Raw genomic sequence first — 13,033 nt, 5'->3', positions numbered from 1 at the left:
GAGGCGCAGAGGTTGGGGGTTCAAATCCCACACTGCTCCTTGTGACCCTGGGCAAGTCACTTAATCCCCCCACTGCCACAGGTACATTAGATAGATTGTGAGCCCACGGGACAGACAGGGAAAAAATGCCTGAGTACCTGAATAAATTAATGTAAACAGTTCTGAGCTCCCTTGGAAGAATGGTATAGAAAATTGAATAAACTAATAGCGTGAACAGTTTCAGCCTCTGATCACCAGAGCTGGTATTGTGACATCATAATGCCTCATTCCACCAATAAGAGCCAACCTCATCAGTGATGTCACAATGGCTTGATTGTCCTATACTTGGCTCACATTTACTACATTTTAATTTCTAGAGTGGTTAAAGTTACAGCCTCAGCAACCTGAGGTTGGGGGTTCAAATCCCACGCTGCTCCTTGTGACCCTGGGCAAGTCACTTAATCCCCCCCATTGCCCCAGGCACATTAGATAGATTTAAGCCCACCAGGACAGACAGGGAAAATGCTTGAATACCTGAATGTAAACCACTTGGACTATAAGCGGTATAAATATACTAAAATAAATTTGTGCTGATTGATGTACATTTTCCAATGCTATTGAGTTAATTCAGCCTGAAAATGGCACGTTCCCTCTGTCTCACTGTTCCTCTCTCCCTCCATCTCTTACAGTCGCCCCTGATCTCCCCGTCACCCCCCTCTCTTGTGTATTCACAGAAAGAAACCTGTAACAACAAGATCACACACTGGCCCGACTTTGAAAACGTGACTGATGTCCCTGGATACACTTCACAGTTCCTGTGCACTGCTATGCAGGGGCGCGACGTAGCGGCTTGCAAAGGTAACACCTGGGGAAGGCACCTCCCTCCCTCCTACCCCGAGGGAGAAGGGTCAAATATGCACAAAACCATCGGTATGAGAAACGTGGTGAAGCATTTTCACAAAACCCATTTCCATCGGGATATAATTATAATGGGGCTGGGTGCCTAGGCAGCTGCCTATGAATCTTTTGTTCATAATCACATCTCAGGGCATGGGCCAGGATTGAAAAGGTTCTGGGAGGCTGGATTATTCCACTCATCCACTGCTCACTCTCTCAATAGATGCACTTCACCTAGTTGGATATATTCTGAACCATGAAATCACTTTTACAGAAGAACAGAAGAGTTGCAATACTGGGACAGACCGAAGGTCCATCAAGCCCAGAATCCTGTTTCCAGCAGTGGCCAACCTAGGTCCAAAGTACCTGGCAAAATCCCAAGGAGAAAAACAGAGTTTATGCTGCTTATCCTAGGATACACACTAATGGCTTATGGAATTTTAGGAAATAATCCAAACCTTTTTAAAACTCTGCTAAGCTAACTGCTTTCACCACTTAAGAGTCCTTCTACTAAGTGCATCCTAAAGCATGCTAAACTCATTTCATGCACAGCTGTAAATTTGGTCCTTTTCCAGTATATCTTTTCCTGGCTGTATGCCAATGTCCACATTAGCGCCTGGCCACTGAAAAAAAAAAAAATTAATGTAGGAATCCTTACTACCTCCTATTAAGTCAACATTATTCAGTTAATGTAAGCTACTGTCAACACACTAGCCGGTTGATATGCAACGCTATTTAACCTTTTCCTCTCGTAATAAATTCTACGTTACGCTGGTTCCAATTGTAATTATTATAGCAAAGTTTTGTATTATTCACCGTTATCATTTACGGCTATTGTAAACATAATGTAAATAAGTCATAAGTCTGTAAATTCAAATATTTTGTTGTTCCTGGCTCTTTCTTAGTCCATACTGACTGTTTATCCACGATGGCGACGACATTTTTGGAATGTCCTGTCAGCCGGGACGATAGGAAAAGGTTAACAGCATTGACTAGTTAAATATAACATAACAACATAACATTTCTATACTGCAAAATCTCACAATTCTATGCGTTGAACAAACTAGAGACTCAGCACTTTAACTGGGGACACCACCAGTGTTCCCGCTAAGCTGCGCTGGCGTGCGCTGGCGCACAAAATATTACATCGCAGCGCACAAGTTTCACGTCACAGCGCACACTCGAGCGGAGGTGAGAGGAAGCGGCGGCGGTCTGCCCTGATCGCCTAAGATGCAGCAGCGGCGGCATCCCCGTAATTTACGGGGATCATGAAAGGAGCCGCCGCTGCTGCATCTTAGGCGATCAGGGCAGACCGCCGCCGCTTCCTCTCACCTCCGCTCGAGTGTGCGCTGTGACGTGAAACTTGTGCGCTGCGATGTAATATTTTGTGCGCCAGCGCACGCCAGCGCAGCTTAGCGGGAACACTGGACACCACCACTTCAGTTTCCAATAAAGTCTCGGAATAAAGTGAAAGCTCACCCTTCTTCCTGTTCTTCAAACTTTTGAATAATAAAAGAACAAGAGGGCATTCAGAAAAGTTGAAAGGGGACAGATTCAAAACGAATGCTAGGAAGTTCTTCTTTACCCAACGTGTGGTGGACACCTGGAATGCACTTCCAGAGGGCGTAATAGGGCAGAGTACGGTACTGGGGTTCAAGAAAGGATTGGACAATTTCCTGCTGGAAAAGGGGATAGAGGAGTAGAGATAGAGGATTACTGCACAGGTCCTGGACCTGTTGGGCCGCCGCGTGAGCGGACTGCTGGGCACGATGGACCTCGGGTCTGACCCAGTGGAGGCATTGCTTATGTTCTTATGTTCTTATGAACAATATCACTGATCTACAAAACTCCCAGAAAATTCACAATTGATATTAATAAAGCAGATTAGTCTCCCCAAAATCTGGTAAATAATGTTGATTTCAACAGTTTTCTAAAATCCATATAGGATGAGAAAGAGATAACAATTTGCGGAGTTTGGCATCCCGGCTAGCAGCTTGATAGGAAACTTGACGTATGAATGGTGTGACCATATGGCTCCAGAGAAAAGGGGACGGATTGAGACAGCCGGGTTTTACTTTCATTGAAAGCAATGGAAGTAAGGAGAACAGATTGAGACATTTTGGTTGCTTTCAATGGAAGTAAAACCCGGATGTCTCAATCCGTCCCCTTTTTTCTAGAGCCATATGGTCACACTACGTATGAATCTCTTATACGTATACACAACCCAAATAGAGGGAAATACAAGCAATGCTGTAGCTCGTAATGGACGGTCTGGATTGAAATAAGGCAAAATCGGTTAAATGTGAATATTCAGTGCGAGATAACTGGTTATCTCCACTGAATATTTGAAATTAGCGGCTAAAGGTTAACCAGCTATATCGCTATAACTGGCAATGTTCAGTGCTGAGTGGCTAAGTTAAGTGACCAAATCAGACTGTGTAAATAGCAGTCGCAACTTTGGCTGATTATGAGGGTGTGACAAAGGCTGATGACATCATAGTGCAGGCAGGCTCAGATTAGGACAATGCCTGATGACATCATAATGTAGGTGTTTCTTGCTCCATAGGCCTACGATAGGTCCGAAGACAAGAGGTAGAATTCCACCTAAGCAACTCCTATTATGCTATCAGGGTGAAGGAAGAAGTGGGTGCACTTGATCCCTCTTCCGCTTCGATTGCATCCATTTCCCAACATGGTCCTGTCACATGCTTCAGGGGCCTTTAACTGGAACTTATATTACAGCCTAATGACATTGCATTAGCACAATGGATGCTGCTGGTCTTAGGGATTTTTATTTAAACCAGTTTCTCTTTCCCATTTTAGGTGAATCTGGAGGTGCGCTTTACGTTGACAAAAATAAACGGTACATCCAGGTGGGTTAGCAATGAAGGAAGATACATCTTCAGTTGTCCAGTGGACAACCACAAAACGTAACTCACGGTGTTTATGAATTCCACCCGAGCATGTCTGTGGTGAGGACGCCTGAGAAACAGCATCTCTTTATCTCAATAAAAGCACAGAGGCTTCAGCAAAATGCTCGAGTACCTGAATGTAAACCATGTAGACGACCTCCGTTGATGGACAGTATATAAATAACTAATAATAATAAAAATGCAGAGCATAAGGTCTGAAAATACCGGAGGGGACCAGTAAAATGGAGGGAAAGTGCAGGGGCTGAAAATACCGGAGGGGACCAGTAAAATGGAGGGATAGTGCAGGGGCTGAAAATACCAGAGCGGATCAGCAAAATGAAGGGACAGCGCAGGGGCTGAAAATATCAGAGGGGACCAGCAAAATGGAGGGAAAGCGCAGGGGTTGAAAATACCAAAGGGGACCAGCAAAATGGAGGGAAGTGAAGGGGCTGAAAATACCTAGTCATTGGAAGTGGTGGACATGAAGACTGTATCTGAATTCAAGAAAATGTGAGACAAGTGAAAGGTCACTTGGACACACAAAGTCAGAGGCGTGAAGAAAGTACAAGAATTTTATTTACAGCATGCCGGACTCTTGTGCAGTGAGCAGCCTGCTTACAAGAGTGCCAGAAACAGGAAATGCACGGACTTTTATGCCCTTTTCACAAACTAATATATGCAAAATCTACAACTTCTCATTTGTTACTTCTATAACTTTTCTACAATTATTATTGATCCTAAGCCAGCACTTGCAATAGGTTCAGGGGTACAACTTATACTCCTATAGGAAGCTAGTTCATTTACCTGCTTATCTAAGCCTTGCAGTTCTAATTGTTACATGTTTAGGAGGGCAGGGTACATCATGGCTCAAACTCTTATCTATTTAGCTTACAATGTGGTAAGGCAGGGACATACATTTCAAGCAGATGATGTCAGCAGATTGTACACTGTTTCCAGCTATGTAGGCCAGAGCAGTATTCCAAACAACAGTTAACCATTTCATGACCCTACACAAGTACTTAAGATCTTTAGGGGATCTTTAGGAGATGGTATGAATAGCTAGACTGAATGGGCTATATGGTCTTTATCTGCCATCATTTTCTCTCTTTGTGGCAAAATGCAAGGAGTGCAGGGGCTGAATATACCAGATGGAACACCAGAAAAATACAGGACCTAAAAATACCACAGGAGAATCCAACAAACTGCATTAATTCTAGCGTCGACTTCCTCTGGGTTTGTAGGGGGTGCATCCCTGGAGTTATTCTTGTGTTTCTCTGCTCTCTTCCAGATGGGGATAGTCAGCTGGGGCGTTTATAACCCCTGCAGGAATAAAGCATACGATTATTCTACTCAGCCCCCGGAACTGAGACGTGAGCCCGCTCGGCCTGGTCAGAGCCCTCGAGACTTCCACCTCAACCTCTTCAAGCCGGAGATCCAGACCTGGCTGAAGGAGAAGCTGGAAGGGATCATCGGCTTCCTCTAAACCCTGGAGATGAACACGTGGTCGCACGAGGACGCGTGCAGGGGTGGCGAGCACGAACAAACACCGAGGAATACAGGAGGCCGCAGACACAAGGCCACACACATGCAACGGACCCCTGATGCAGTCATTTGGGTGGACTGTGGCCATGTCGGGCACTTCATTCTCTAGAATTTTAATAAAGTGTCCACGAAATGAGTGACACTGGTTTTACCTTCTTTGGGTTTTGCGATCACTCCACTGCTCAGCTAGTGCCTCTCTCTCTTTTTTTCTCTATGCTACGCCTAAGTACAAGGGGATGCACATACACTGAGGAGGTTAAAGGTACACAGTTAATACGGTACACTGTCAATAGCGCACAGAACAATTGCTCCCCGACAATTCCGCTCCAAGTGCACGCATGAAGGGAGCGGGATTTTCGGGGCGCAGTTGTAAGTGTGGTGGTGGTGGTGGTGGGGAAGTTTGCGGCAATGTTGTAATTGAGAGCCCCCTGACGAGAGCGTGAGTGTAGTGGGGGGATTCCAACCTCCTCAGAGCGGAAACAGCAGAGCAAGTTGTAAGTGGTCAGAGGGCGAGGAGAGTGGAAGTTGTAAGTGTAGTGGGAGGGGGGGTTTCCTTCCCACACATCCCCTCAATGAGAACGCAACTGTAGTGTGGGGGGGAGCGGAAACATGAAGGTTTGTCCTGTGCGCATTTGACGGATCACCGTTAATACAGACATCAGTTCTGTTAAGTTGGGACATACACTCTGTCATTCGGGCATATAGATAGATATATATCTAATATAATAAAACGCTAGGCCGCGCATGCGCACTCCCATCGCATGGGTCCGTTTTCCGTGAGCTGTAGCGACCCATAAGAAGTGCGCATGCGCGGCTTACGGTTCTTTGAAAGACGCAATGGTGGCTACTCTCACGATCCCCGCCTGCGTCGGACTTTCGACGCAGGTGGGGATCATGAGAAGAGCCACCGCCGCGTCTTTCAAATAAAAAAAAAAATACGGCAAGGCGGATGTCGGCCGCGGCGGCTGCAGGCCGCGGCAGCTGTAGCCCGCCGCGGCCGAGCACGGAGACGGGCTGAAGTTTTTTTCAACTTCTCAAAGACGCTGCAGCGGCTCCTCTCACGAGCCGCTCCTGTGTCGGAGAAGGCGGCGATCGTGAGAGGAGCCGCCAGGAAGTTACATTGCTGGGGGCTCGGGCTGTTAGGTCTGTGCAGGCTTCTCTCACGGTAAATAGAGGGAGAGGGAATGCTGCGGCTGCTGGACAGGGAAGTAGGGAAGGAGATAGGAAGAAAGACACAGGGACAGGGGCAGGGAGAGAGACAGAAAGACAGACAGACAAAGGGGGCCAGGGAGGGAGAGAGACACAAAAGAAAGACAGCGGGAGGAAGAGAGACAGAAAGAAAAAGACAGGGGTATGGAGAGAAACAGAAAGAAAGACAGACATATATTCTACCACCAGGAGGAATAAGGGAGAGAGAAAGAAAAGAAGAAAGACACAGGGACAGGGAGAGACACAGAAAGACAGACAGACAAAGGGGGACAGAGACAGACAGAAAGAAAGACAGCAGGACAGAGAGAGAGAGAGACGGAAATAAAGACAGACATATATTCTAGCACCCGTTAATGTAACGGGCTAAAATACTAGTATATATATATATATATATGGACTGACAACTAAGTTCATGAACTTGCCACCATATGCTTACGTTGGCAGCACTGTACCTTGGTACATCAGTGTCTCACAGCTGTGTTCGTGTCGAAGTGTGGCGGTGTCTTGTCGAGTGATGTTCTTTATTGTTGTTTTACGTTTTGTGTAAAAAAAAAAAGAAAAGCGGGGAAAGGAAATGTACACATCGAGCGTTCTCCTCTCTGCCCCCCCCCCCCCCGGCTCTTTCCAGACCCCCCCTTGCCATGTGCACATGCCCCTTCCTCATAGCTCTTTCATTTTCCCCGCGTGAGCAGCATTACGAACTTGCTGCCCGCGCTGGTGTCGCTTCTCTCTGACATCACTTCCGGGCCCTGCACCCAGGAAATGACATCAGAGGGGCACGACAATGTTGCTCGTGCCTGGAAAATTAAAAAGGTACAGGGAAAGGGAAGGGGCGAGGCAGGAAGGAGCAAGGCGGCGGAAGGAGGGGGCACCACTCTCCTTCGCTACGCCATGGGTGTAAGTGGGCTATAAGAATAAATAAATACAACATCTGTTCATTAAGAACTGCAGAAAGAAGAATGTCTGCTCAACTACAGCTCTACACTCTAGAAGAACGTAGGGAGAGAGGAGACATGATTGAGACATTTAAATACATCACGGGACGTATCGAGGTGGAAGATGATATATTCTTTCTCAGGGGACCCTCTGCCACTAGAGGGCATACGCTCAAACTCAGAGGCGGGAAATTTCATAGCGACATCAGGAAGTATTTCTTCACAGAAAGAGTGGTTGACCGTTGGAATGAGCTTCCAGCGCAGGTGATCGAGGCCAGCAGCGTGCTGGACTTTAAGAATAAATGGGATACCTATGTGGGATCCCTACGAGAGTCGAACTGGAATATCGGTCGCTAGGTATAGACTTAAGAGGATGGGTCAGTAGGGTGGGCAGACTTGATGGGCTATAGCCCTTTTCTGCCGTCATCTTCTATGTTTCTATGTTTCTAACCAACTCAGACCAACGTAGATCTTAGGATCCCAGTTTCGACATAAGGCTATGCCTTCCTCAGGGGACGCTGTGCTGAGCTACAATATAAGTCACTGTGATGGTGAGGGTTATCCAAGAGGGCTGACGTAGGATAAACAGAACTTTCTCTTGCTTAGAGCCGACATCACGCAGGTATCGCTTAAGGAAGACGCTTTATCAAAGTCTCGCTTATCCTACGTCACCCCTTATCGGATGACCCTCACCATCACGGGGACTTTTATTGTCACAGTGACTTATCCAGGGTCCCAAGGAACAGTGCTGGGATTTGATCCCACAACCTCAGGGTGCTGAGTCAGCAACTCTACCACTAGGCCACGCCTCGCCTGATTCTGAAATTCAGCCATCAAAATCATCCCAAGCAGTCTAGTAAAGGTGCGTAATTGGGCATCATGACACTTAAGATACTCCGCTGGCCCCCTTCCACCCCAACCCGTAAAGGCATTTTCTAGTTTACTTGGATAAATGGGGCTATTTGAAAATTATCCAATCTTCCTGCAAGTAAAAATAAAAACCATGCTTGATGGCTCTTTGAGGTTCTGTGGCTCACAGGATCTATTAATTTGTTTTGACTACAGCTGCCCTAGGCAATTGCCTAGCCTGCTCATATCATCTTTCCCCATGCTGAAAAGATCTCAATCCCTACATCCCTCCCCCTAGCAGAGGACCCACCTACTGGAAAGGAATGCAAACTTTGAAACCGTGCGATGAGTTGCACACATCTAAGGGAAAGAGGGTGATAGAGGGGCTGAGGAAGAGTACATGTGTATGCAATACAAACTAATTTGCTCAGATTCAAACTCCCACCCCTCAGTACAACAACTATTAACATTATAGAATCGTTCAACCAATGCATTGGTGTGACGATCCTTGGACCGTGGGACATAGACCATGGTTTGGAATAGATGCCTACGGTGTGGCAGTACAACTGTGGCCAATGAATGTGGCTGGGAAAGTGTAGTTACTTACCTGTAACGTAGGTTCTCCGTGGACAGCAGGATAGTCAGCCACATATGGGTGTTGTCCCAACAGCTCCCAATTTGTGGATAAGCTCTCCAATAGCTCAGAGAGATTTTTTTTTTTCTCTCTCTCTCTCTGAGCACGTGCAGTGCCCGGGCCCCACTGGGCATGCCCGAGCCCTACCCATTTCCCCCTGCTTCCCCCTAATCCCCAGTCTTTAGTTTCCGCCCGTTCCCATCGGTCGGATTTTCTACAGCTCTCCATTACAACTGTTCTACTCATCACCTTGAAGATGCCTGAATCATCTAAAGAAACGGAGAAGGATGAATACACTGGATCCTCATGAATTGTGCGCCCACTGATTGGATCCGGCGCTCGAGGTTTCCGTGTTGCTTGCATTGTGCGCACATGTCACCACGTGCACGCAAGCTAAGGAAGAGGGCACTGAGAGACTGACAAAGTTTGGATGTGAGCTTCGTTTGTGTCTGTTGGTTGTGAAAGAGAAAAGAAACCGGAAGCCAGTGAAGAGTCCTCGAAAGGGGAGAAACATGAACATATTTTCTTTGCTTAAAAATCAATTTGGCCGCTGCAGATTATACAGGGGAGGGGGGGGGGGTGCGCTGCGTTATTCATATTTGAATTCAGACTGACCTGTAGTTATTGGCCATCTTGGGGTGGTGGAAAAAAGCTAAGCTCTACCATCACATCTATGCTGACTAAAATTGCACTAGGTGATCGAGGCCAGCAGCGTGCTGGACTCTAAGAATAAATGGGATACCTATGGGGATCCCTACGAAGGTCGATCTGAAGAATTGGTCACTAGGTATAGACTTAAGAGGAAGGGTCAGCAGGGTGGGCAGACTTGATGGGCTATAGCCCTTTTCTGCCGTCACCTTTCTATGTTTCTAATATGCCATTTGGGGTCTACATTTGTCCTGGGAAAAGTACAAAGCTCGTTATAGAAGCCAGTGTACTTTTGGCATTTTTTTGCCTCTAGAGGGCTTACAACTGAGCTTACCTGATTCATTCATAAGGGGTTTTATAAAGAGATAAAACAAAACTTAAAGAAAATAAGGTGATACCTTTTTTATCAGACTAACTTAGCATTTTTCGATTAGCTTTCGAAGGTAACCCTTCTTCAGATCTCGCAACAAGAGGGAGGGGTGGGCAAGGTAAAAAACAGAGAGGGCTGGGTGGGTGAGAGACAGAGAGAGGGTCAGCCAGTAGGAAAAAGGAGGTATTGATGCCCCTATATACAGGGCAGGATTAATTCGTCAAGGGCCCCAGGCACCCAAGTACACTGGGCCCCCTGCCCCGTCCCACCATGTACACAGGCGGAAACAGGAAGCTGTACAGTTACAGTTCCCGTTGCCTTTCTTACCCACGTTGCTTGCTTGTCTTACTTTCCGTCAATGGGGGGTGGAGGAGGGTGCGTTGCTGATCGGGGTGGGGCCGCATTGCCGATCGATGCTGGAGGGGCCCATCGCCGTTTGGAAAAAACAATGTTGATGCCCTCCTTCATCGGGCCCCCCTGACCGTTTCGTGCCCTAGGCACGTGCCTACTTGGCCTATTGGTTAATCCTGCCCTGCCTATATAAGACTCTGGTGAGACCTCATTTAGAATTTTGTGTACAATTCTGGAGGCCGCACCTTCAAAAAGATATAAAAAGGATGGAGTCGGTCCAGAGGAAGGCTACTAAAATGGTATGTGGTCTTCGTGATAAGGCGTACGGGGACAGGCTTAAAGATCTCAATCTGTATACTCTGGAGGAAAGGCGGGAGAGGGGAGATATGATAGAGATGTTGAAATATCTACGTGATGTAAATGCGCATGAGGCGAGTCTCTTTCATTTGAAAGGAAGCTCTGGAATGAGAGGCATAGTTTGAAGTTAAGAGGTGACAGGCTCGGAAGTCACCTGTGTCTCTGCAGGTTTGGCCGTCGATGTGATGACATCACGCATATGCACGTGACATCATCACGTCACCATCTGCACATGAGCAGGCGCCCTTCAGACGGCGGTCCCGAGCTCAGGAACTTCCAAACCCCGGACAAACTGGCGGGTTTGGAAATCCCTCCGGGCATCCAGACAGAGAGCATGTCCGGGTTTTCCTGCAGGTTACACAAAAACATACACGTTTCAAGTTTCAAGTTTATTTATTCTTGATGAATCGCCTATATAAATTGCTAGGCGATGTACAATGAAATAACATGTATTAATAAATGAAACAAGTACAATATTAATGGTGACATAAAAACAAATTTGTTGTTAGTTAAAATATAACACACTTTACAAACTGATTGTAAACCTAATTTTAAAATAATTTGTGGGTAAAACATACAAGACATGTGTGGTTAAGTGGGGGAGTAGTTACAATTTTTGATAGAAGAGAAGAAAAAACATAAAAGGGAAAAACAAAAGGTGGGTAATAATGGCTGTTTTAAAAAAAAATAAAAAAATAGAAAACTCGGTAATGGTTAAAAGATTATCAATTTTTATTTGTCCTAAGATCCATACGCATCTTTAAAGAGAAAGGTTTTTAGCATTTTTTTAAACAGTGTTAGGTCTTTTAGTTCTCTAATGTATTGTGGTAAAAGATTCCAAGAATGAGGGGCCATAACTGAGAACATGTCTTGTCTTCTAGTTCCTATCATTTTAATAGAAGGCACTGTAAGAAGATTAGATGAAGATGAACGAAGTGAACGTGTAGTACTATATGGAATAAGCCATCTGTTAATAAATTGGGGTTCATTAAAACTTAAAGCTTTGAACACCAAAAACAGTAATTTAAAGGTGATACGATGGCTTATAACAAATGCATGAAACAGTTTATATTATTGAACTCAAAGTCGCATTCCATGTTGTGAGAAAGCTTTCTGACATTTGTGAAAAGCGAATCTATGTGACAAAGTTAGCCTGGGGTATTTGCATGTTAGGAAATTTCTGAGTAGCAGTCCGTCGTTGCCTAACAGATAAACTTCAGCTTTCTGAGAAAAAGAAATTTGTGTTGAGAAAGAGTGAGGTAAGGTGTTTAGAAACGCTTTTGTCGAGAAGATTCTAAACCGGAGGGGTAGAGGATGTGACAAATCCCTTGGCCAAGTGAGTTTCAGAAAGCAAAAATGATCCAATCACTAAGGGAGCGGAGGGGGCGTACGCTTTCCCTTTCCACCGCAATGGCAGCGCCGAGCTCGAGGAGAGAGAAGAAGTTGGGGGAGGGGGGGGGGGGCCGATGCTGGGGCAGAACAGAATGTGACTCGGGCAGAACGGGCTGGGGTTGGGGAGAGGGTCCTATGTCCGTGTTTTAGCGTCACCAAATCTGGTAACCCTAATGTTGCTCTCTGAATCCTGGGGACCGCGCCGCTTGGGCTACCTGGCCAGAGCCGCCGGCCTGGCGGAGACAGGGCGAGCATCGCTTGGAAGGAACCCTTCTCAATTGCAGGACATTTTAAAAACTATGTTGCACCAGAAACTGGAAAAATTACACCAGACTTAATTTTGTGCCATATATACAAAATGGAAAGAACAATTGCCATACAAAAAGGGAATTATAATAATTTTAAAAAGATTTGGGGGCCATTGATAACATATTGTAATGATTAGACACCTTTTTACACTAAAAGTATAATTATAATATTGGGAAAGGGGGGATATATAGTTATATTATTGGTTTAAATTAATATTTTTGAATATAACACATGTATGATATGCTTGATTTACAATATTTGTGGAAAGGGAGGGTGGGGAGGGGCTTAATTTATGTATTTAAGAAGATAATAGAAAAGAATTTCAAGTGATGTATATAATTCAATTGATATATTATTATACACTTGATGTAAGATGAAAAAATGAATAAAGAACTGGAGTGGACGAGTAGCCCAATAGAGAACTGGGCTGAGGGCCCGCCGTAATCCCACTCCAGCTCCTTGACATGTTGGACAAGTCACTTATTCCGCCATTGACTCAGGTGTAAACTCAGGATAGGCACCGTGACAGCAATCCACCCCTGATAATATTAAGACCTGCATCATTCACCCACAAATAACAGGTTCTAATCCTTGAACCAACCAAGCTTGTAAAAAGCTGCCTTCCAGCAGCTACTTGAACCTGAGAATT

At 45.6% G+C, this 13,033-nt stretch overlaps 1 protein-coding gene across 4 annotated transcripts in view; it reads left to right on the top strand.

Moving 5' to 3' along the window:
* LOC117346944 (complement C2-like) overlaps nt 1–5,486 on the top strand; it is a 35,179-nt gene extending 29,693 nt beyond the window's left edge. For 3 of the 4 annotated variants that reach the window (XM_033917236.1, XM_033917237.1, XM_033917235.1), the window contains 3 exons: nt 714–837; nt 3,700–3,749; nt 5,077–5,486. In XM_033917236.1, the coding sequence (XP_033773127.1) occupies nt 714–837; nt 3,700–3,749; nt 5,077–5,271 (369 nt within the window). In that variant the 3' untranslated portion in view covers nt 5,272–5,486. The remainder of the gene's footprint in view (nt 1–713; nt 838–3,699; nt 3,750–5,076) is intronic. The other variant, XM_033917238.1, reaches the window with a different exon arrangement.
* The last annotated feature ends 7,547 nt before the right edge of the window (nt 5,487–13,033 follow it).

The sequence above is a fragment of the Geotrypetes seraphini genome, chromosome 12, assembly GCF_902459505.1.
Source record: "Geotrypetes seraphini chromosome 12, aGeoSer1.1, whole genome shotgun sequence".
NCBI classification, from domain to species: domain Eukaryota; kingdom Metazoa; phylum Chordata; class Amphibia; order Gymnophiona; family Dermophiidae; genus Geotrypetes; species Geotrypetes seraphini.
Note: the sequence above shows the minus strand (reverse complement) of the source record. Positions and strands in the feature narration are given on the sequence as shown.